The sequence below is a fragment of the Pavona decussata genome, unplaced genomic scaffold, assembly GCF_977016875.1.
Source record: "Pavona decussata unplaced genomic scaffold, jaPavDecu1.1 SCAFFOLD_28, whole genome shotgun sequence".
Lineage (NCBI taxonomy): Eukaryota > Metazoa > Cnidaria > Anthozoa > Scleractinia > Agariciidae > Pavona > Pavona decussata.
In genome coordinates this window covers 357,501-380,000 of record NW_028145451.1, presented here as the reverse complement: position 1 = coordinate 380,000, position 22,500 = coordinate 357,501, and the positions used below count along the sequence as shown (strand labels likewise).

The following is a 22,500-nucleotide window of genomic DNA, read 5'->3' as shown; positions in this document are numbered from 1 at the left end:
CGTCAATGGCTATGGCTGTGGCTTCTTGTTTTCAGCTCTATTGCTTTGTGGCTTTAATAGATATGGTGTTCTTGGAGCTGAAATGTGGTCTCCATTCTTTTGTGGTCTAGCTCGCATCCAGTAGATATTAAAGTCTGAAGTCTAAAGTCAGAAGTCTGAAGTCGCGCTAATTCGGGACACCATAAACCAGTGAAATAAATATACAAACTGAAAATAACATTGTTAAAAATCCCAACTGGTGGGAGGCAAATCAGTTGGTTATTTACAAAGTGTGGCCTTGGAGCGAACTTGAACCTGGGCCTCAGTCCAGATTACGCGTCAGGCGCCCCTAAGCACTAGGCCACGCCGCCTCCCAGGGCAATCTGGCAATACCACATTAGCTATAAACCACAAATTGAAGCAGTAATAATAATATTACAACAGGGAATTTCATAATGAGCCGTCTCAATCTCAATAAGCTTAAGTCCGATGTTTGATTTAGGTTTTGGTAAAAACAAACAATAAGGAAGGAACCGCACAACGAAAATGCTGCAAGTATACGCAGGATCTGTAAAAGATCTAATCAGCCAAAAATATAAATGCCTGAAATTTCTGCAAGGCTGATCGGACTGCGTAGAAAACTTAACACGACAGCGACATGATAGAGACCAAACCGAGAATCAACAGAATGCGGCAACCGTGGACAGCTGTTTCGAGCTGGTTGGCTCTTGTCAGCACGGTGTAGTACAGCAAAAAGTAGAACACCAACGCGAGTCGAGTGGTAAAAAGTCTAAAAAGAAAGGTGGTTGCCAGGCTTCCTTTGCAAGATTCTGGGAAGTATTAACGCCTAGGTTGTTTCGGGTTCTGGGCCGGAAGTGTTCTGGATTCTGGCGACGTGCTGCGCAGCCTATCGCGGTCGTAGCGCCTTGCCACGTTTACGCGTCGTTCACACCCTTGCGGCTATTTTCGCGTTGCCGCTGACCAAAAGTAAAAAAGTGAGTCCATGTATTTAAGTCTAAGGGTTGCGTGTTCGGTAGTTGTTTCGTGCGTGGAAACCATTCAGTGCATTACTCGTTGAGTATGTTGAATTATGTGGAGTATTGTGAGAGGACAGTACTGTTAGTGATTTACATGTAACTGTGTTGGACTCATTATGGATGGTTTGGAAGACATTTTGGCGCGCGGTCGACGAGATTACAACTTCACGAATTGGTCCACAACATTTTCCTGTACGCCGGAATTGTATTTTGAACCAGAAACAATCGAAGAAATAAGAGAGGTATGTATATGTGGCTCAATGACAATGGGTTTAAACGATTGGTAGATCAACTTCTGATGCCAGTTCTTCACGGCGCGAGCATTCTTCTCTTCAAACTGTAGGTTGTTCAAGCAGCCTGCAAGTTACGTAAGAAGGTTCGCGTGATAGGAGGTTGCTACTCGCCCTCTGAAATTGCTTGCACGAATGACTTCATGGTCTGTTTGAAGAATTACAAAGCTGTTTTGGAGGTTTGTTTATTTATTTACTTTTTTGCCAGCTAGTTAGACATGAAGAACTTACAAAAATCTATCGAGCCGTTGTTGAGATTATTTTTAATATAAAAGCTGAGAGTTTTTTTAAATAATAAAAGCTGAGGGAGGAGTGGTCAAACCAAAAAGGCGTTCAGTAAGGTTAGGGGGATATGGATAATGGGCCATTCCATTTAATATCTGCACCCCCCTATTGAGGTACTGGGAAATCCGAGGGGGAGGGAGGGGGTCTTTGAGAGTTATTTCCGAGGGGGCATTTATGTCAGTATCTTTGAACTCTTTCTTTTTTCCTGAGGGGGTATGTGTCGGCACTTTGATCTTAATGTTCGAAGGGGTCTTGAAAGGTTATTTCTGATGGAGGTAGACACAAAAGACCTCAATAGGGGGGGGGGGGGGGTGCGAATAATAAATGGAATGGCCCAATATGCTCTGGGACAACACAGTTACCAATTATTTGCAATGTTTATTTCAATATTTATAGATAAGTCATGATACACAGCAAGTGACGGTTCAAGCTGGCTTGACAATGATGGAGCTGAATGAATTGTTAGATCGTCATGGCTTAGCTTTACCCAAGTAAGTATTTGTTTTGTTTTTTTTTTACTCATTTACTTTACACGTCAACACCCTTTGTTTGACGTATATTGTTGGTTCAATTTCACAGTTCAATTACAATTTCTATCAAAAATATCACTCCATAACTAAATATTAAATAGATATTATTTTATAATTTATTGCGGGCATATGCCTCCCAACAAAAAAGAAAATAGTTTTTTATAACCACATATACGTTGTGGTGTAAATTTTTTTGGGTTTAAATTTTTCAAACAAGTTTAACTTTTAATTCCCCTTACAGTGCAATATTCATAACATTGTATTAAAATTTAACTAATCCAAGACAAAGGGAAAAAAGTTTTGAAGCACAATACAATTACATCTTCCCTGAGTACTGGGCCCAGTTTTTTGAAAGTTTTTTTTTTTTTTTTTTTTTTTGTATTTTATTGATTTTTTTTTATTAATTAAAGTTGTTTACAAGAATTGATTCAGACAAAGCGGTTGTATATAGCTAATTACAAAGGTTTGATAATTAAAATACAAACAGTAGGAAATTAATAGATGAGACAATAAATACCAAAAAAAAAATAAATAAATAATAATAATAATAATAAATCAATAAATAAACTACAAGCTACCAGATGAACTACAATTATTTGAGTAGAAACTTTTTCCACTTAGCGTCGTGAAAAGCACGTTTACCATTTGATTCAGCAATCGTCGTTTCAATTTGATATATTAGGGATACTTTTGCAAGATAGGTTCTTAGTGAAGGCGGGTAGCCTTTATTTCGACAAGAGTAAATATGCTGTTTCGCCAGAATCAAGAAATGATTAAGAAGATGAAAGTCTACTTGCCTTTTCCAGATTCCAAAAATTTTGTCAATCTCTGATAACGCTTCCACTTTGATATCTATCATATTGAGCCATTTAATTAAATCCTGCCAAAACTTGTTCGAGTAATCACATTCTATTAAGAGGTGTTCAATGGTTTCACTTTCTCTTTTGCAAAATGTACATAGACACGAAGATACCAGGCCGATTTTATGGAGAAATTCATTCGTCGCTAAATACCTATGTAACACCTTAAACTGGAATTCACGTGATTTGGAGTCTACAGTCACTCTAAAGGGAATACAATATATCTCTTGCCAATCTAGTTGATAATTATATTTTTCCGAGTATTTTGACTGCGCGGTTGGTATAATCTCGACCTTTGAGCGGGCTTCTTTGTTAATATTTTTCGAGATAGCTTTATCGAGACGAATATTGTGACCATTCAAATGTAACTGAGCAATATTGGGAACCGAAGAATTGGATTCATAGTTATTGCATATTTTTAAATGATGTCGCCACTGTGTTGGTATTGCGTCTATAATCGCCATAAGCTGAAACTTTTCTTTAGGTGTAAATGACGCACTAGCCATAATTTGAAAGCCTGTGATAACATCATTCCCATCAGTCTTAAGATCCTCCAGTGTAATTATTCCTTTTTCAAACAATGCCTCGTAGAAAACAGACTTGCCTTGTATACAAATAAACTTATTATTCCAAATAACTGTGTTGTGTATCTCTTGGCACAATGCTTGTTCTGTTAACTTATTTGCGACTGAATATTCTGCGAAACATCGGAAACATCCGGATTTCTTATTCTCCAGATATCAACGAGGTCCATATCAAAACAAATTTCTTCAAGTACCTTAACCGACTCTTTTTGGGCTGGCGACCCACCCAGACAATCCAAATTAGAATCAAAAGTGACATTGAAATCGCCTCCAATGACAACTTTTTGCTCAGGGCTTGAGATTATACCATCCAACCTCTCCTGTAAATCTTTAAAATATGTGCACTGATCACGCGTGATCAGTTTTTTGAAAGTCGATAAACACTAATCCACAATTAAAAGGTTCTCATTTCACTCATTGAAAATGCTTTTAAAAGCTAATTCTAAGCTAAAGGTATAACAAAAAATCTTAGAAGATCTTATTAGTGAATAAGTGATAGAATGATATTTTATTTTTAGTCAGTGATACTGAGGCATACTCTGAAACTCAGATTTTCTTTTTCTGAGTATGCCTGTATCACTGCAGACTTAAAAATATATCCTTCTCATACATGTATCATTTGCCCATTGGGCTCAAGACTTAATGCTACATTTCTTTCACGTATGCCACACAATGGCCCATAGCTCCCCTAAGTCTCCCGTAGCTCAGCAAAGAGCATAATTATCTTAACTAGTAATCAAATTGGTCAATAGGTGTTGACTTCAGTCGGGACTACTCGGATTTTCTTTTCCTGAGTATGGCTGTGTCACTGACTAAAAAATACATCTGTCAATATTAAGTTTATATAAACATTTGAAAATATATTATTTTATCTTAAAAATTTAAATTAAAGACATAACATAAGATTTTTATTAAAAAGAGATAAAATGTATATTGACTGTGTGATCTGTACATTGCATCAATCAATTAAAGTAATAAAAATTGTTCTAAAAATTCGCTGGTTACTTTACTGTGAAAGGCTCCGAATACTGTTGTTACAGCAGAAAGTGCATGAATGCTATTACAAAAGTTCTGAACATTATCAAGACTCCCTACCTCTCTCTGTCATTCCCCCTCTCTACAAAATGTAATACGCCCAAGAATAAACATTTTTATTGTGGTGCCTGCTGATAGCCAATCAGATTCAAGATGTTTCAAAATTTGTTTTAATAATTAGTTATTAATGCTAACCTTGCAAACTTATTTTAATTAATATTCTTGTTGTTTTCAGTCTCAGCTCAGTTTCCGGGATGTCCTGTGGTGGAACTCTTGGCACCTGTACACATGGTACAGGAAAGAACTATGGGATTGTAGCTACATTTGTAAGTTCTTTTGATAATAAAAGAATGTCAGCTTTTTCACTTCATCACTAACCTCCTTTTCAAGAAATTATATTCAATTGTACAGTCTGTCTTGTTTTTTAATTTGTTGGCTTTTAAAGAACTCAGTTTCTGTGCCAGTAGCTACAGTATCATGCTGCATCCACATCCTAAAAAGTCTCTGAAATTAAATATAAGCACCCTCTATGTTTCCCTAGATTGGGCTGTGATATAAGTTTTTTTAAATGGATGCTATACATGTACAAGTACAATATTTACAGGTCGTTGGCATTTTCTCGATATTGATCGATACTGATATTATGATATCATCCAAGATTTTCTACATGACTTAGGTGTGTCAGATAATAATTATCTTATTTATTAGCCTTTCGTTTCCATTTATAGGTTGTGGCTCTGACGTTAATGACTGCCAGTGGTGAGATAATCCAATGCAGTCGGCATACCAATAAGGAGATATTTTTAGCTGCCCTCTGTCATCTCGGTGCAGTTGGTATAATTCTCAGTGTGACATGGCAGTGCGAGCCAGCATTCAGACTTCACCAGCAGACTGAATGTATGACTTTAGAGCAGGTATGCAGAGAATTTTAACCTTATTTGTCATTAGTATTAATTTCCCCAAGGATCAGTGCTTGACCCTTATATATGCTATCTTCTAGGTATATGTTGATCATCCTGAGGGGTGTTTTAGTCTGAAAATGGGTATACAGGTTTTAACCATTTTGGTCAGAAGTCTTAAAATGGGTTATGGGTTTTGGAGTTGAGCTCTCAAAATCGGTATGGATTTTACTGGCTGCAGCTCCTGAAAACCTGGGGGAAGGGATGAAAAGGTGGTCAAAAGGACTCTGTACAACCCCAATGTGATATTATGATTTGTTTTTGTTGTTACATTATTTAAATTTAAACAGCATTTTGGAATACAGGTGTAATTAGCTTCTGAAACTACCAAAGGCTGATGACTAAAATGTACACCCCCTGTGGACTTCCCCTGAGCAATGGTTTGAAAAAGGGACAAGGTTTAAGGAACAGAACGGTTTTAGGCTTTCCAGGGCCACTTTATTTCCCTTTTTCTTTCTGTTGCTTATTTGCTTCCAGGTCGGGATTTTTCTCCTTTGTTGTGCCAATTGCTGGTCCTAGAGACAATGACTTCATGATTCATCCTCTTGCCATCACTACATCCCAAGGGGAAGGTGGTTGGGTGGGCTCCCATACAAAAGTGACAGGGGAGATTTTCACACCTTCTGGGAGTTAAATGTATGGTTTGGTATCCCCCAGGGTTTTTAAATCTAAAATGATGAATGATGAATTGACCAAGCCGCACTTACCCAGTACCATATTTTCTATTTATTAATGACAGCCGAGGTGGCCTCCCTTATAAGCCTGGTAGTTTATTGACGTCTCCTTGCCATTACCTTGACTTGTAATTTTAATGTTTTCTTCTTTTACCAAGGCAAATAAATGATGGTGATGATGATGTCCATCAGGGGTATGGTGGTACCTTTTAGGGTTAATTGAGCCGAAAAATATGAGAGGAAGTAAATGTCAGTCAACTGATTTGGTTACCTCTTAGGGGTAAAAATAGTTCTGACCATTCTGACAATCACCCCTGTTTCTTTTATTTGGGCACGTAATAACTGAGTTAGCTGCAGAAAAAAAATTGGTGCATGTCTGTAGACAATGTGATTTTTAATTATTTGTTGTATGTTCAATTATTTCTTCAAGGTTTTAAAAAATCTTGATGCATGGATAGCAGCTGATGAGCACTTCAAGGTGCACTGGTATCCACACACAGGATATGCTAAAGTCTATCATGTCAATAGGACTTCTAAGGTATTGGGTCAAGTTTAAAAAAAAAATCTTTTAGTTTTGTGAGGCATCTATGTTTGGACAAGTGATATGATTAAAACAAAGATTTGATTTGTAAATTTGAGCATACAGCGTACAGCCATTGTAGGATAATGCTAACTAGGATTAATTTAATTAATGTAAGGAAAAGTATGAAAAGTATTTAGTATAACCATGAACGATTAGTACTAAAAATGCAGCCTGGTTCATATAAATATGTGTCTACATATTAGCTTTGTGCAGTTACACACTACAGGGTAGATCCAGGATAATTCAAAACAGGATTATCAGTTAGTGCCTGGACCTTATGAGTGGGTAATTAGACAGGGCTTCTGATATTTCGCGCGGTCGCGGGGCCGCGAAATTCAGGTATATCCGCGGAATCCCGCGAAATTGACAAAAAAACGCGTAATACCGCGAAATTCGTTAAAAATCCTACCGAATACATGTCAGTACAACATATTTGAAACTTATCTTGGCTACTGGGGCTGTTTACTTTCCATAAATGCAAATTTATCTTGAAATTTCGTCACTGCCTCGAGTAAACATAACGTACCATAACTACCAGGCGTTCTTAGATTAATGTTGCGAAAAGCTGGGCACAAGAAATGAGAAGACTTTTCGGTGACACTACACGGAGTGGGAAAGGAAACTGCTGTCTGTAGTAATGCAGGCACATGTTTAATCGTACGTGCAGGACACGCGCGAGACACAACAATGTTTTGACTTCACAAATGGATTTGAACCTTCGATCACGAACAATCTTGCCTTGTAAACTGCAAAGCAACACAAGAGACCAAGGAGAGAAAAGAAATTTATTGCGTTGCTGTGTTCGGCTCTAAATTGCAGCTGAAAAAGGAGGTTAACTCGGTAAAGCCAGCTTATGTTTTTCTTGTAGCTCGAAACAAGCCCAATTGCCTTGAGAACTGTGTTGGATAAACTTTTGTGTTTTCTTTCTTGCCCTGAATTTGACATCCTTCCAATATATCTTTTTTTCTGGAATCTTTCTTCTTGGCTTTCTTTTTTGTTTTTCGCCGAAAATTTGCCCCGAAAATTCCCGCGAAATTCCCGCGAAATCGGCCGTTTTCTCCGCGAATTTGTCTCCAAAAATCCCGCGAAATTTGACTTTTTTCCCCGCGAATTATCAGAAGCCCTGATTAGAGTGCATATGTTTCACCAGAAATCATTGAAAAGTAACTAACAGGCTTTAAAATGATAACTTACAAATGCAAAGCTATTATTTAATTAACTCCTTATAATAGGGGGGGGGGGGGGGGGGTTAGGGTGTGGTTTGAGTGTCACGCCTTCAACCCTCCCCTTGGATCCACCCCTGCACCGTTAAGCAAGCCATTAATTTTGCTAATAACAAAGTCATAATTATGCAAGTTAAACCTAAGTCATAATCACAATCATTTTATTACCTGTTATACAGCCCATAAAGGAGACCTCAAGCTGGTTTTGGGACAAAGTAGTTGGTTATTGGTCTTTGGAGTTCATGTACTGGTTAAGGTGTGTTTTTAAATAATTATATAATGCAATAGTTGTAGATAAATAGAAGAAAAATTTATTTGACATGTGTATAACATTTGCTTGTTTATTTTGTACATGAGAAAGTCACTGTTTGACACTGGATCCCATGCAATGTCCAGAGACATTAAAATTCCATTTCTTTTGAGTTTTGTAACTGTACTTATAAAAATAGTGTTAACAAAATTATTGAGTCATATCGATCTATCATCTTTCATTTATTGACAGTTCATTTGTACCACGACTTGTACCTTTCATCAATTGGACCTACTTTCAGCTGTTGCACAGGGCACCCGAAAGCAAGGTGGATCAAAGTTACAAGGTATTGAAACCAGCAATACAGTCAAACCTCGATTATCCCGACTCATTGGGACTTGAGTTGAGAGTCTGGATAATAGAAAATATGAATATTAATGAGACAGCAATGGAAACAAGGGAAATAAAGATAACAGAATTTTTTTGTGAATAGATTCCAATCACAATTCAGCTGAATGCATCACAATGCATTGTTTATCTCATGTCACTCACACTTTTTAAAGGGAAACAGATTAAAACCAGAGTTTAAACACACATTTGAAAGCATTAATGAACTTTTCGTCACTTCAATTATTCAAGATCACATCTTGTTAATATTCGTGAAAAAAAACACAAGACCAGAGCCGATTAAAAGTTAACCGAGGTTAAAATCCCGCTCGTTAAAAATGTTTTTAAAATCTAATTTTAAGCTAATGGTAAAGACAAGTTGAAAGTCAAAACTGAGGGACAAAATGTTTGGAAGAATCTTTAATAATAAGTCATTAAACTCGAAATTATCAAACTTCGTGTTAATCCAGGATTAACTTAATCAGACTTTGAACAACTGGGCACAGAGAAGCAAGTCCAGATAATCGAGGTCTGGATAATCAAGGTTTGACTGTACTGTGAAACTACTGTTTATAATGGTAATTGTTAGAAATTTCAACTGAAACATTTAAATTCAGTTCTTTAATCTGGTGATTACCATTACATTTTTTCTCCCCATGCATATTGTCGAATTTCAACTGCAAGTTAGTTGTACCATAGCAAGTTAGTATAGATCTTTAATCACCTCGCCTGTCCTCAGGTACTAGTTTTGAGGAACTTGCATATCTGTTACTAACTCTTGTTGGGTAACATTGTGTTTTAAGCAGAGATGCATCACTTAAAAACTCCTTTAACAGGAAAGGTTGCCTTGCAGAGGTTTTATATACCGTACTTTGCGCTTTGTTTTGTGATTAAAACAGTAATCTTGCTAATAATCATCGGGTTTTCACTCTAAAAGAGCCACAAAGAGCGAAGAAATTACGGAGAACGTTTTTGATAGGAACTGAGGGTGACAATGATTCAAAACATCCTGCAACTTTGAGCTGAAGGAGGAAAAAGTGAATTTAAAAAGCACTGTAGGTTGGTATGCCCCATGCCCTTCAATTTTAGTTGATTAATGATACATTGATGCTTGGTGAACCTTGTGTTCTTTGGGTGGCTCATTCCTTTATTGTGGTATGTAGCACTCTTTATTCTTTGAAATGAAACCGGACCATCCCAAGGGGAAAGATGCTTACAACATTGGGAGCGAGATCATTTACAGCAGCAGCTCCGAAACTCTGGAATGGCCTACCAGTGGAGCTTCGTCATTAGCAATGTCATCACTTAACAGTTTTAAATCTCGACTTAAAACCCATCTTCTTAAATATATGATTGTAAAGCGCTATATAAATTGGTAAATTATTATTATTATTATTATTATTATTTCTTATTATTATTATTATTATTATTATTAAAGTTACCGATTGTATGTAAATTTGTGTTATCTTACAATGTTGTTTCCATTATTAGATTTTCAACTTTGACTGTCTGTTTAAGCAGTATGTCACAGAATGGGCCATCCCACAGTAAGTGTTAAATTTCAAATGATCTTTTATAGTAGCATTCCTTGTAAAAACAAAAGCATTGTTGCTGTAGTCTTACCAAGTTTACAGTTTTGAACTGATTTACTTGTAATTGTAGGTTAACAATAAAAACGTTGTACATTATTAAAAAGTATATTTTATACCATTAATGTTGTGTTTTGTTGTTGTTGTTGTTTTGCTTTGGAAGGGATAAAACCGCATATGTTCTCAGAAAGCTTCAAAGCTGGATCAAAGAGTCTGGTTTTAATGCCCACTTCCCTGGTAAGAAGAACATTTTCCATATAAGGTTCACCTTTCACGTCATGTCACAAGAATTTATGAACATTCTGTAACTGCAGTCGAGCTTCTATTAATGGCCATTAATTTTCTTCATAAGGGCCACTTTCCTCCTACTTTTTAAACTGGCTATTCCTGACCCACGCAAATCCTCTTAATTGGTCCAATTAAGAATCTCTCCAAACAGCCTTCTCTACAATTACTGGAAAGTTCTGTCCGAAAGTGGCCGTTGTAGTTGTCAATGACACAGGCATTCACATCACATTTAGTCCATTTAGCATACGCCACACATCGACAATCCAGTGCTAGTAGCATACAGGATGTTTGTCACATAAACCTAGGTCAATGGCCTACAGAACATCCCAACCGACTACATTTAGTAATCGGAAGGCCGTTTGTCAGCGAACTGTCGGCTGTTTGTTGTCCAACTGTTGGTCGTTTGTCGGCTTACAGTCGGTCATTAGGAAGCTGTTTTTCAATTTTAAGTATCGATTCTTTGTCTCTCCTGAGCGTCAGTTTTTCCGCTACTTTCTTTGCGTTCTTTCGCTGACTCGATATTTTTGGGCCTCGTTTTTCTCGAAACCTAAGCGAAAAATTATAGAGCGATGAACATTCTCTGACTAAATTGAAGCCACGTGCAAAAATTTAGACAGCTCTGAGCAAGACTAAAAATTGGCCTAAAATCCGAGATACAACGGTTATGCTGTCAGCCTATTCGATTCATGTATGAATCAAATGTACATTTTTTTATGTATGTGTTGTTTTCTTGTCTAGTTGAAGTTAGATTTGTCAAGAGAGATGACATCTACATGAGCCCTTGCTTTGAGCAGGACGTGTGTTTCATCAACATTATTGCGTTCAGGTAAAGGGGGGTGATGATGGGAAATTCTTAACAAGTTGAATCAACTCCGTGTAACATGTTTGTGCCTAAAAACATCTTAACGGGACGAAAGGCTGCTGTTGGTAGCAAGTTGACGGTTCCTTCAAGAAGAGGCGCTCAAAAAACTTAGTACTGTAATAAGAAACAAGAGCGAAACGTCGATCAGGGTTTTGTAGAGTCTCTCTCTTCCCGCTCGGCTCAATAAGCGTCTGTTATGCAGGCTAGATTACCGGCGCCAATAAAATTATGTTGGTGCATACGAATTTAACTGCGGTAGGCTACATTCCTATTACAAAGACCGGATTTGAGCTTTGAATTGCTTTGCGCATGCGAGCATGGCTATGTTCGCAGTCTTTCTCAGTTACATATCTAAAAAAGCTACAGTACAATTTATAAAATGTTCTATCTAAAATCCTTAGGCAAATTTCATACCTAGATCCTGCATCAAAATACTTGGTGTTCGTGTTCTGTTGGTCTTAATTCAAATCTAATCCAAGTTGAATCGGGCGGTCTGTTAGCCCCTCCCCCCCTTTTTTTCTTTTTTTTTTTTTTTGAGCAAGAGGGCGTGATTAGGTTCCTTTCTTGGTTATCCAGGGAGGGAATGCTGACAGTCTAGTGTGCTCTGTTCACACCAGAGCTTAAACTTGCTTTTTAGCTGCGTGTTCATTTAGTTCAAAATTGTTCTTTCATAGAAGTCGCTTTCTTGCGTTTTTGGACAGGGCGACCACAAAGTAGGACCTTACTTGGACCCTGCTTTAAATTCAGTGTTTTCAGTTGTCTATCTCTATTACTGACATTTTCAGTTGGTGTGCATGGGGCATTAGACTAAAGGGGTGTTTACATGATACTGGCGCGACTTTCATTCCGGTACGAGTTCACTCCAGTTCCGTCTTGTGGCTCTGTATTCGTTTACATGATACCAGCACAAAATCTTGTATCGGAGCGAGTCATACCGGTGCGAGTTCACCCCGGTAGCTGTACCGGGGCGAGATTTTCATTCCGGTACGAAAACTCATCCCGATGTCATGTAAACATGGTACGGCTGTTCGCTCCGGCATGAAATCACTCTCCTGGGAGTCTAGAACGGGTAGTGCATGCGCAGTCTTCGATATCCAATACAATATGGCGTCACCTGGACGTCATAATCACGTCGGTCGGAATGAAGTGTCCATTCATGTAAACACGGTATGAAATCGCAATGTCCTATCGGTTTCAAACTCGCACCGGGGCGAGTATTCACATGTAAACACCCCCTTAGAGTCGGTTTGCAGTTGATCAAATGTGTCCTTTGTTCATTGCTTCCATAGACCTTATGACAAATATATTCCATTTGAAAGTTACTGGAAGTACTATGAAGAGCTCATGATGTCGGTGGGTGGTAAGCCGCACTGGGCAAAGGTAAGGTTGCAAACCAGTCATATGTATGGTACGCAGGTTAGCGCTATATCCCTTCTCCCACCGACGCAGCACCACAGTTCTTTAGAGACTAGTTACCCCCTTGCAACAGAAACCTAAAAAATTGAAACAAATTTTGGGGCGTTTTTTTTTTCCTTTTTTTTTGTCAGGCTCACGACTTGACAGCGGCAGAAATCGCGAAGATGTTCCCGAAGTTCAACGAGTTTCGACAGATCTGCCAAAAGCTGGACCCTCATGGAACATTTCACAATGATTACGTCGAAAGAGTGATTTTTGGATCGCCAACTCCAGCTGATGACGTAACACAGGACCAATCCAGCTCAAAGGAACAGACTGTAGGTCCAGGACTGTAAGAAAGTTTTATCTCAATTTTAATTTGAAAACCCGTTCGGATCGGCCATAGACACTGAGAGTAGTCCCCTCAAACAGGTATAGTCAACTCTCGCCTTGCGGACACCACGCTATTACGGAAACCCCGATAATACGGACAGCAGCTTAATCCCTGGCAAAAATAAATTACAGACGCTTGTATGAATTAAATTTCCGCTATTAAGGACACTAACTCGCGGACCCGAGGGTGTCCGCAATAAAGGGAGTTCACTGTATTTAGCTTTATCAACGGTTTTATCGAATGGGCTCCTTTAAAAGCTTATTTTTTCTTAGAAATGTTTTCCGGCTGAAAAATTAACTTGTCTTAGCTATTGCCGGAAATGACACATATAAATTTGGGACTACAGTCAACTCTCGCCTTGCGGACATCTCGCTATTACGGACATCCCGATAATACGGACAGCAGCTAAATCCCCGGCAAAAATAAATTACAGACGTTTGACTGAAATAAATTCCCGCTATTACGGGCTCTCGCTATAAGGGACAGTAACTCACGATCCCGAGGGTGATCCGCAATATAAAAGGGAGTTGACTGAAATTAACGGTATTCGTGTTCTTTTGGGACCTAATCAGTTTTTGAATGAACTGCACCTCATGGCAGAATGAGCAGAATACAGTTTACTCAGAATATAGGAATTGCGTTCTTTTGGGAAGGTTTTCAGGTTAGTAGGAATAGCGGAGAATAAGAATAACATATTCCTGAACCGCCCGCAATATGGCGGGGGGTGTGGGGGGGGGGGGGGGGGGCTAGGGGAACATGAGTTTGAAACTATCGACGTTTGAACAGGACTTAACACACTTCAAAACAACTTCAGTTTTGTACATACATAAATAGTCAATTTGTTTCTTGATTGCCAAGCTCTAAAAACCGATCTCCTTTTAAACTTTAAGACACCGCTGGGAGGAATAAAATTCTCTAATCCGGCGTAAAAAAATTGATCCCACTAACTCCAAAACATGCAATGTTTTGAACGAAGGAGTATCTTTCACGCAGTGAATGAGACCTTCGGCAACAAATAAAGTTTTTAATTAATTACTTCCATTTTATCCTCTCGATAACGACTTATTATAACCAAGCTTTTATATTTTATGAAACGCGCGCGCGTTATTGTAGGAAAAAATGGCTAGTGATGGTCACGGCATTATATAATAGCCGATAAATAAATTGCACGCTGATTAGTTTCCTTAATTTTATTATGCGGTAATTAGATTATAATAGTAAAAACCGGCTAATAATCTGACTTTCCTTCTTGCCATTGATACAACTGAAAATATGGCTCTTCAAATGACACTAATGATGACATTGCCCTTGAAATCCAGGCTGCGTAATCATGAAGGGTTATTGCAAATTGTTTCATGCTGCAGAAACCGTGTTTAGGTTCGGATGCGTGGGCAACTTAGGTCCGCAGAGCGACTTTGGCTACTAGCCAAGCTTACAAATAACTTATTTTAAGTCATTGTTCAAAACAAAAATACATAATATCTCTTTCTGTCTACAAGCGGATTATGTATTGAGATACTGATGTTAAATATTCGTACTTTGTACAATCGACGAACGACTTTTGACTAAATGCAGATAATATTTAAAATATTGGATGAAGGTATTTGTTAAGTTACTTTAATTAGGTGTATTTAATATTGGCGAGGAATAAACTTGTTTTACTCCTTTTCGTGGATTTTTCATTCCGTTCTATTCTTTTTCAGCCATGTTTTTGCCTTTCTTTCTTTGCTGTTGGTTTCCCGTTGTCATGCTGTGGTCTTTGTTATACATGTAGTAGTTTGTTTCCCCGAGTTTTAATCCCTGATTATCCTTATGTTTATACCGAAGAATACGCACGTATAAGAAGGTGTAGCATACGAATGAATGTTGTGTCGGTAGCACTAAAGACACAAATGATGAATCAGAGAATTACTCTGCATTCGGCTAAAGTGAACCCGTGAATTTCCCACTGGGCGTTAAGGTCGCCTTTAGCCCTAGTAAGGAAATGGGAGCCGGATCACGCGAGGCAAAAGAAAACATCTCCGACCTCGGCGGGAATCGAGACCCCAGGGGGGGGGGGGGTACTCGGGTATAAACGTGACGGGGTGGTCCGACGGAGCCTAACATTTTGAACCCAAAAAAGTACATGGACCTTACATTGTGCAACCAAAAAAATACAAGACTGGAGATTAATTGAATCATGCTTTTGGATCTTGCGGGAACTTTGGCTTGAATTCCGTAAGAACTAGGTATTAGCCTGGCGGAAATTCGAACCCAAAAAATACGCGCAGATTTTTTACACCCAAAAAAATGCACGGTTAAATCTTCAACCCAAAAAAATACAGGAGTTGAAAATTTTAGACCCAAAAAAATACGTCGGACCGCCCCCCCCCCCCCCCCCCGTCACGTTTATACCCGAGTATCCCCCCTGGGATCGAGACCACGAACCCCGGATTTGATCGTCCGTTGCTCATACGAAGATCGTGGGTTCGATTCCCGCCAAAGTGGGAGATTTTAATCCTTGCCTCGTGCGATCTCCCATTTCCTCACTAGGACTTACGCTCAGAGGGAAATTCACGGGTTCACTTTAGCACTTATAAACACACACTGCAGAGTGAATTCGGCCTTTGATCCATCAGAAAGTGTAGCTTACGAACGCCGACAGTTCTGCGGTCGTAGTCACTTTTTCTGCTTTGGCTGGCTAAATAGGGTGGTAAAATATATAGTTATTTTTTCCTTTTCTTTTACAATTAATAAGTTTATTTCATCTCGAGTGCGTGTCAGTATGGTTCACATAGTTGCGGGTGGCAGTTTCAAACTTAATTGAAAATTCAGGGTTGTCGGTGATACGGGCCTGCGACAACTGTGGTCACTATTTTGAAGTGTGGATAACATGTATTGGCATTCCCCAACCCTCACCCCAAACATATTATTCCAAAGTGAAACCCGACAATTTTGACGCCTTCTCTGATGCACTCCTTTTGATCGCATTTGGTTCTTGCAAGGCCAAACGTTTTAGTTCGCACAGGAGATTACGGCCGGTCATGGTCATGAATGGACTCTTTTGAACGTTCGCAATATCTGTGGAATGTCCAAACTCTCTGTGCGATGCGGGTTTTTTTTCTCACAATCTCCCCAAATGCATAGCCAGCCAAGTAGGCGTAAGGGGAAAATGATCAAAGAAAAAATTCGAAAATTGCGGAAATCAGGAGCTTTTGCGTAAATTCGATATCTTTAAATTGGAAACCGATCTGTGGGTGACTGGAGTTAATAGGTAATTTTAAAACTCGTAGACATTCTCGCCCCTGCAGGGAAAATTGCCTCTTCTGATGACGACACATACATACTCATTGCTATCAGTGGGCGGGAATATTTTTGATAATATTCGCGCTGCTATTTAAATACAGATATCTATATATATTTTTAATATTGTCGATGTTTGGTCTTGTTAATAGCCGTGCTTACGTAAAAGTAGCGTAAGGAATGCAGTCGGGTGTGTCGAAAATTATTTCGAAACTTCCAGAAATGATAAACATCATTTTTTTATTTTTATTTATGCCTTTTCACGTTATTGTCAAAGAAACATAAGAGAAAATGGACAGAAAAAACAAAATGTAACTATTTGTTTTATTGAAAGGTTCTCTGTCGACAAATGGTAATTATCATATCGGTAAGGAGGTAAAAAAAAAGTAATACGTCATTTCAAATGCACGCAGGAGTCATCCCGCCATAGATAGATATGGGACCGATGAATATTCATGATGTCATCGGTAGCATTGTGAAAGCTGTTTCCTGCTTCACCCATGCAGCAATTGGGCGCCTAGAAGGGATCCAGACAACCGTGTTGGTGAGAAAAAATGATGGCTGAAAGCGACCTAGGTATGTTTTATTTCTAGCGTAATACTGACATCAAATTTATAACCCCAATTAAATACGCAGACTTCGCCACGTTTCTCTTCGTTTGGGCAATATTGGACGTTAACTTTATTTAATGGCGGTCGCTATCGCGAGCTTATTTGATTACTTTGTTGACGAGTTTTGGCTCCAATCTTGAAGACAACCGCAAAAAAAATAAATTTAAATACTTTTGATCTAGGAGATAGGTGAAAAACGCCTCTATTTGGTAAGATTTCGTTGTTTTCTCGGGTAAATGTGGTATTTTCTCTCACATTGTCGTTAGTCTCCCGAAGTAAACAACTCTGTCAACGCGGCGCGATAATGTGTTTACAGAACAGCAGAGAAAATGTTACAGAGGGAGGACACTATTTAGCGTTAGAATGTTCATTTAATCCTCTGTGTTTTAAACAAAATAACAGCAGCCAGAAATAAACATAAATTTATTATGGTGCTCGGTGGTTGAGCGTTGTATAGTTGGTTAACCTCTGAGGGATTGAAAAATTGCTTTTTGTCCTTCTATTTCTTCGTTGCAACTGAAGTTATACATATGCCTTATTGTCTGACCTTAATTCTCTAAGGTTGTCGTCTATAAAATATACAATACGACAATTTCATCTCGAAACGAGAGAAATATTGAACCACACCGCTTGCGCGCGTTCATGCAAATTGCGTGACGATCGAACGCTCAGTCGAACAAACAAGACTTCATTTTTGATTTAGAACAAATACGATGGATTAGTAAATTGCTCTTTAGGGATTGCATTTTATTCAGAGCTTGGTGTGGATTTATCCAGGAGACTATTGCGCTGGGAGGTTTGTATTGCGCAATAGAAAATTTCAAGTTTTATGAGCTTATTAATTATGTAATATAAAATACTAACTTGTTTTGAGGAGATGCAAGTGATAGATAACGATGTAAGATCAGTTTATTATTTTGTTTTCTCATGCAAAAGTTTCAGTAAGGGTGGGTCCAACGTAGTGAATGAACAGAAGTTAATTTGTAGATTTATGCATAATTTTCTTTAATTTCACTGTGAACGTATTCTACAGCTATATACACTAGCGTTAATGCTTAAATTACACACAGTTACTCAAATTCACAGTTGGATCGAGTTATCAAGTTACATACCTACATTTAGTTAAAAAATAAACCCAACATGCCCAAACGACAGGGCTGCTACCTTGGCAATGCAACATCAGTGGTTTTTGTGTAAGAAAAAGCAGCAAAACGTTTCAAAAATGCATGTTATTGACTTGTCCTTTCTACAATTATAGTGAATTTTATTTAGTGAAATTTATTATTGTGTTACAGGCAGGACAAAATTGCGACAGGGACAATTTTCTGCATGGAACTGTCAGAATTCTAGGATGGCTTAGTTTTGAAATTCAGATGGCGTCCTTCGAATTCCCTGCAGTGCCCCTAATTTAGAACATTTGAGATCAGGGGGTACATGTCAAAAAAATAAAACATGGTAAAAATAATGTTGATGAATTGAAGGGGTACCAGCCTGGACATAGTCAAAATAAGAATAATATTATCATTCTTGCGTTGGCTTCATTTTGATTGCCTAGTACATAAATAATCGTAAGTAGTGTTTTATATATTTATATGTTTTAAGGAAGAACATTAAGGACGGTGCCTACTAATACCGAAGTATTTTTGTGCGGTTTATGTCTATGCGGAAAAAGCAGATCTTAGCAAGGCCTAGTGGAATCCAAAAAGAAAATTGGGGGTAACCATGCATTTTTCAGAGATAATTAAGCAACAAAAAAAGTGCCAAAATATAAAGCAATGTATGGGATTTTTTCCTAAATCGAAGCTTAATTTTCTCTGAAAAATGCATGGTTACTCCAGATTTTCTTTTAAGATACCAAAGGCATTTGGTAAGTTCTGCTTTCTCCGTATAGTTTTAAACCACGCAAAAATATTGCTGTATTGGTAGGCACCACCCATACGAAACCCGAGTATCTCGCGATGCGCAGAACGTATGCGCAGTAACAATAGTAGGCACCGTTCTTTACTAAAGGGGGTTTGAAACAGCTCTTTGATTAATACCAGTAGGTCAGAGATTGCTGGGAACTTCTCCTTAATTAAATAAATTAGTCCACAATGATATATAGGAAGGCTGTTTCTAAATGATAGGTCAGGACCCAGTGGTCCTGTGAAGTGGATAATTTTCCAGTAACGTTTGGGCATCCATTTGACAAAGTCCACAGCGCAGATAATGTTTTAAGCTTTAGCTTGATCTTTTCCGCATCGCAAAATCGGGTCAGTCAAAACCTAATTTCTTTGCCGTGAGCTGTCCAATTTCCACCATTTAAACCGTCGAGTACTTCTTAGAACTTACCTTTTTGATTTACCGATTCAAAAGGGTTAATTTTTTTTTCTGAAAACTGCATATTTGAGTCTAAAACATGTAAACAATATGGCCGCTGAAAGTTCCAGCCCAGAGCTAGAGATCATGGGTATGTGACATCACACTGGTAGAAAGACTCCATCCCCTCCCTCCTGACACACGCAAATAATGTATTCTGATTGGACCATTCTTGTTGAAGACAATGACAACAGTAGAGGACAAAAATATCCCATCTAGGAGAGAACAGGGTTTAATCCAGGTTTAATTAATTTATTCATTACATTTTGTGACGTACATTTATTGTTATTTTGTGACTACAATGAAGAAAAAAAAAAGATACCTGACAGAATTTTCAATGCTGTCTGCCCTCAGGGCATTCTGCATAATAATTAGATCAAGCATTTCAATATTTTTGTTATTTGAGCTGTTCCATCACTTCATATTGAGTTTCTGTTGTGTGGGAAAACTTTGAAAACATTAGGTTAAAGATCTAGTCATGGATAAGGAAGTCAATTTTGTAGCCAGAAGACAGCAAGAAAACATGGCCAATGACTACATGTATGTAGTGAGATAGCTGCAGGCTATATAGCGCTTCTTCAAATGTAGAGTTTGACTTGACTAAAAGTGCAAAACAACAAGGCATTGGAGACTTATTAAATCCATGGTTATACTTTCCTTGTGCAACCAGATTTCTTCAAATGACCACTTGCCTGCACTGAGAGAGGCTAAAAAGGGATACACAGTCCAGATGACCTTTATCGTCATGTCAAATATGTTTAAATGGATTTATTTTACACTTAGCCACCATCGCTATCATTGTCCATCCTTTATTTGCAAGTCTACCACCGTATCTCTTTATACAAACATTGTTAACTTCAGAGATATTTGTGTTATGACATCACAAGCAACTTCGATTAAAGTAAACTAGATCCAAGTCCTGAGACAAATTTGAGTGTGATCTAGCAGGATTTTGAACGTGAAAAAAACGGGTTTTTAAAAATTTCCAACACTTTTAATCTCTTAAGTTTTTTAGACATGTTGAACTACAAGAAACAGAAAAAAAATTCCTGTCATATGCACTTCATGCACACCCCTGAAGACCTCACTGAATGTCTTCTGCAATCCTAACATAGAGGATTTTGTGTGATTTTAGATGTTACAGATTCTACTTTCAAGGGAACAATTTTACATGAGCCACAGCCTTATGTGCCGTCAAACCCAATCCATGAAAATGACATTGAGAGGCTGCTGTCCATAGAAAGTGAAAGTATGGAGGGCTCAGCATGGTCACGGGTCAAAAAAACTAAAGAGGCAGAGGTCTGGAGACGAGAATCAAACGAGGAGGGATTTCCCCCAATTACCAAGGTAACTTGACATATTCAATTTGATTGTGGAATTGATTTGCTTTCTGTTTATAGTCTGTGCCTTTAACTAATAATTATGTTATGCAGACTCTGAAGTTCAAGATTCAACTGACCGTTACGCCTTTCACTGCCGTCAATCACTGCAGGGAACCTCTAAGGAAAACAAAACGTTTCGCTCAATATGGTCAGAAGGCCATGCCTTGACCCACTTTGTTGGTTTCTGTATTTTTCTACAGTCAGTCAGTTGTCCCCGTAAGCAAATTGTTAGTTCGGGTCGAAGTTCAGAGTCCGTATACATGTTATTGAAAGGTACAGTATATACTCTCTGATACAGATATACTTCAGTCAAAATAACACATTTTTGTTGTTAAATTAATCGACTGTAAATTAGACTGATATCAAACTGCAGAGCCTTGTCAGACAACAAAATAGGATTTTATAAATACAAATTATCTCTTCATTCCCATTTGGTTAACTGGTGGCATTATCAGTGACTTATCAGACTTTGAGACCTTGAATAAAAATGACAAAGTCACCAGGCTAATTATCTTGAACTTTTTTGCTTAATTTTGAGTCTCCAGGCCAACCATAGTTAATTGTACATGACTTGAAAGTCTGTCTGAGTTTTCTTGTTATTGAAAGGTTCAGCATACGAAAAACACAATATCCACTGGTTTGACATAAACCAAATTATTATTTTTAAATTTTATTTTCCCTCCAAGACTTTTAATCACTGGCAAATGGGTACTTGAAAAGAGAGATCTTGTTTCTGGGAAACTGTTATGATAAAATTAATAATATAATTATTATTGATAATCAAAATAATAAGATGATGATAATAATTATCACATTTATTTATTATTATTTTGATTATCAATAATAATAATAATAATAATAATAATATTATTATTATTATTATTATTATTATTATTATTATTATTATTATTAATCATTATTATTATTATTATACAATAATAATTATTATAATAATATTATTTGTATTTTAATTGTTTTTTATGTTGTATCCTAGGCTGTCCTACAACTGGAAGGTGTTCCTTTCCAAAAAGGTTGGTAATATTTTTGTAGAATTTAATGTTTGTTTTTGAATTCATATACATGTAGATTTAGGTTTCCAAACTGAATAATATTGGAAACTTAAAATAAATTTTGTCACTTTAGCTGTTAAGTTGATGACAGACTGGAAGTTACGTCAGGAATGGGACAAAACTGCAGCTGTTGTTGATGTACTGGACAGAATAGGAAACTTCAAAGTTGTTTACAAGTAAGATTTTGAAATGTGTATATGAATTGAATTTCCTTGTATGTTAACCTTAGGTGAGTTGAATGCTTTGTTATAGTGATGGTGTGCTTAGCTATGCCAAGCCAGTTTTCAGGCACTCCACTCAAATGATGGGAAACAAAAAATAACCCAAATTTAACAGAACAAGTTAGGAAAAATCCCAACTGGCAGGAGGTAGACTGGTTGGCTATTTACATCAAGCACAGCCAAGGAGTGGAACTAATAATGGGGCTACCAAAAACAACTCCAGCAAGTGTTTTATTGAGCAGGAGTTAAATCTAAACCTACTAAATGGCAGCTGGAATCCTTCTAGCTGACTTAATTTACCCGGTAAAAGAAAATTTGAGCTACAAAATGTAAATTAACAGCATATATAGAACCGCCCAGCAAAATAGCTAC

The 22,500-nt window shown here is 37.7% G+C and overlaps 2 protein-coding genes and 1 long non-coding RNA gene across 5 annotated transcripts in view; 2 read left to right on the top strand and 1 right to left on the bottom strand.

Annotated features, from left to right (window-relative positions):
* Positions 1-22,500, bottom strand: part of LOC146484940 (uncharacterized) — a 182,260-nt gene that overhangs the window by 48,081 nt on the left and 111,679 nt on the right. The gene's annotated exons all lie outside the window — the stretch shown is intronic.
* Positions 982-14,886, top strand: LOC146484946 (L-gulonolactone oxidase-like). Of its 2 annotated transcripts, XR_014863473.1 has the most exons (14): positions 982-1,258; positions 1,360-1,485; positions 1,988-2,082; positions 4,836-4,926; positions 5,329-5,514; positions 6,664-6,771; positions 8,219-8,295; positions 8,542-8,635; positions 10,168-10,223; positions 10,429-10,502; positions 11,292-11,379; positions 12,705-12,795; positions 12,963-13,242; positions 13,551-14,886. XR_014863473.1 is itself a non-coding variant. In XM_085103816.1 (13 exons), exons 1-13 carry the CDS (start codon positions 1,133-1,135, stop codon positions 13,164-13,166), a joined length of 1,416 nt encoding a protein of 471 aa, XP_084959942.1. In that variant the 5' UTR covers positions 982-1,132; the 3' UTR covers positions 13,167-14,886. The 2 variants fall into 2 exon arrangements, 1 of the variants encoding a protein (XP_084959942.1); XM_085103816.1 differs by having other exon boundaries at positions 12,963-14,886.
* LOC146484945 (START domain-containing protein 10-like) overlaps positions 16,903-22,500 on the top strand; it is a 13,105-nt gene continuing 7,507 nt past the window's right edge. For both annotated transcript variants that reach the window (XR_014863474.1, XM_085103832.1), the window contains exons 1-4: positions 16,903-17,062; positions 20,591-20,802; positions 21,832-21,868; positions 21,981-22,083. Coding sequence is in view for 1 of the 2 variants with exons in the window: in XM_085103832.1 (XP_084959958.1) it covers positions 17,041-17,062; positions 20,591-20,802; positions 21,832-21,868; positions 21,981-22,083 (374 nt within the window). In the remaining variant the exon portion in view is untranslated. The remainder of the gene's footprint in view (positions 17,063-20,590; positions 20,803-21,831; positions 21,869-21,980; positions 22,084-22,500) is intronic.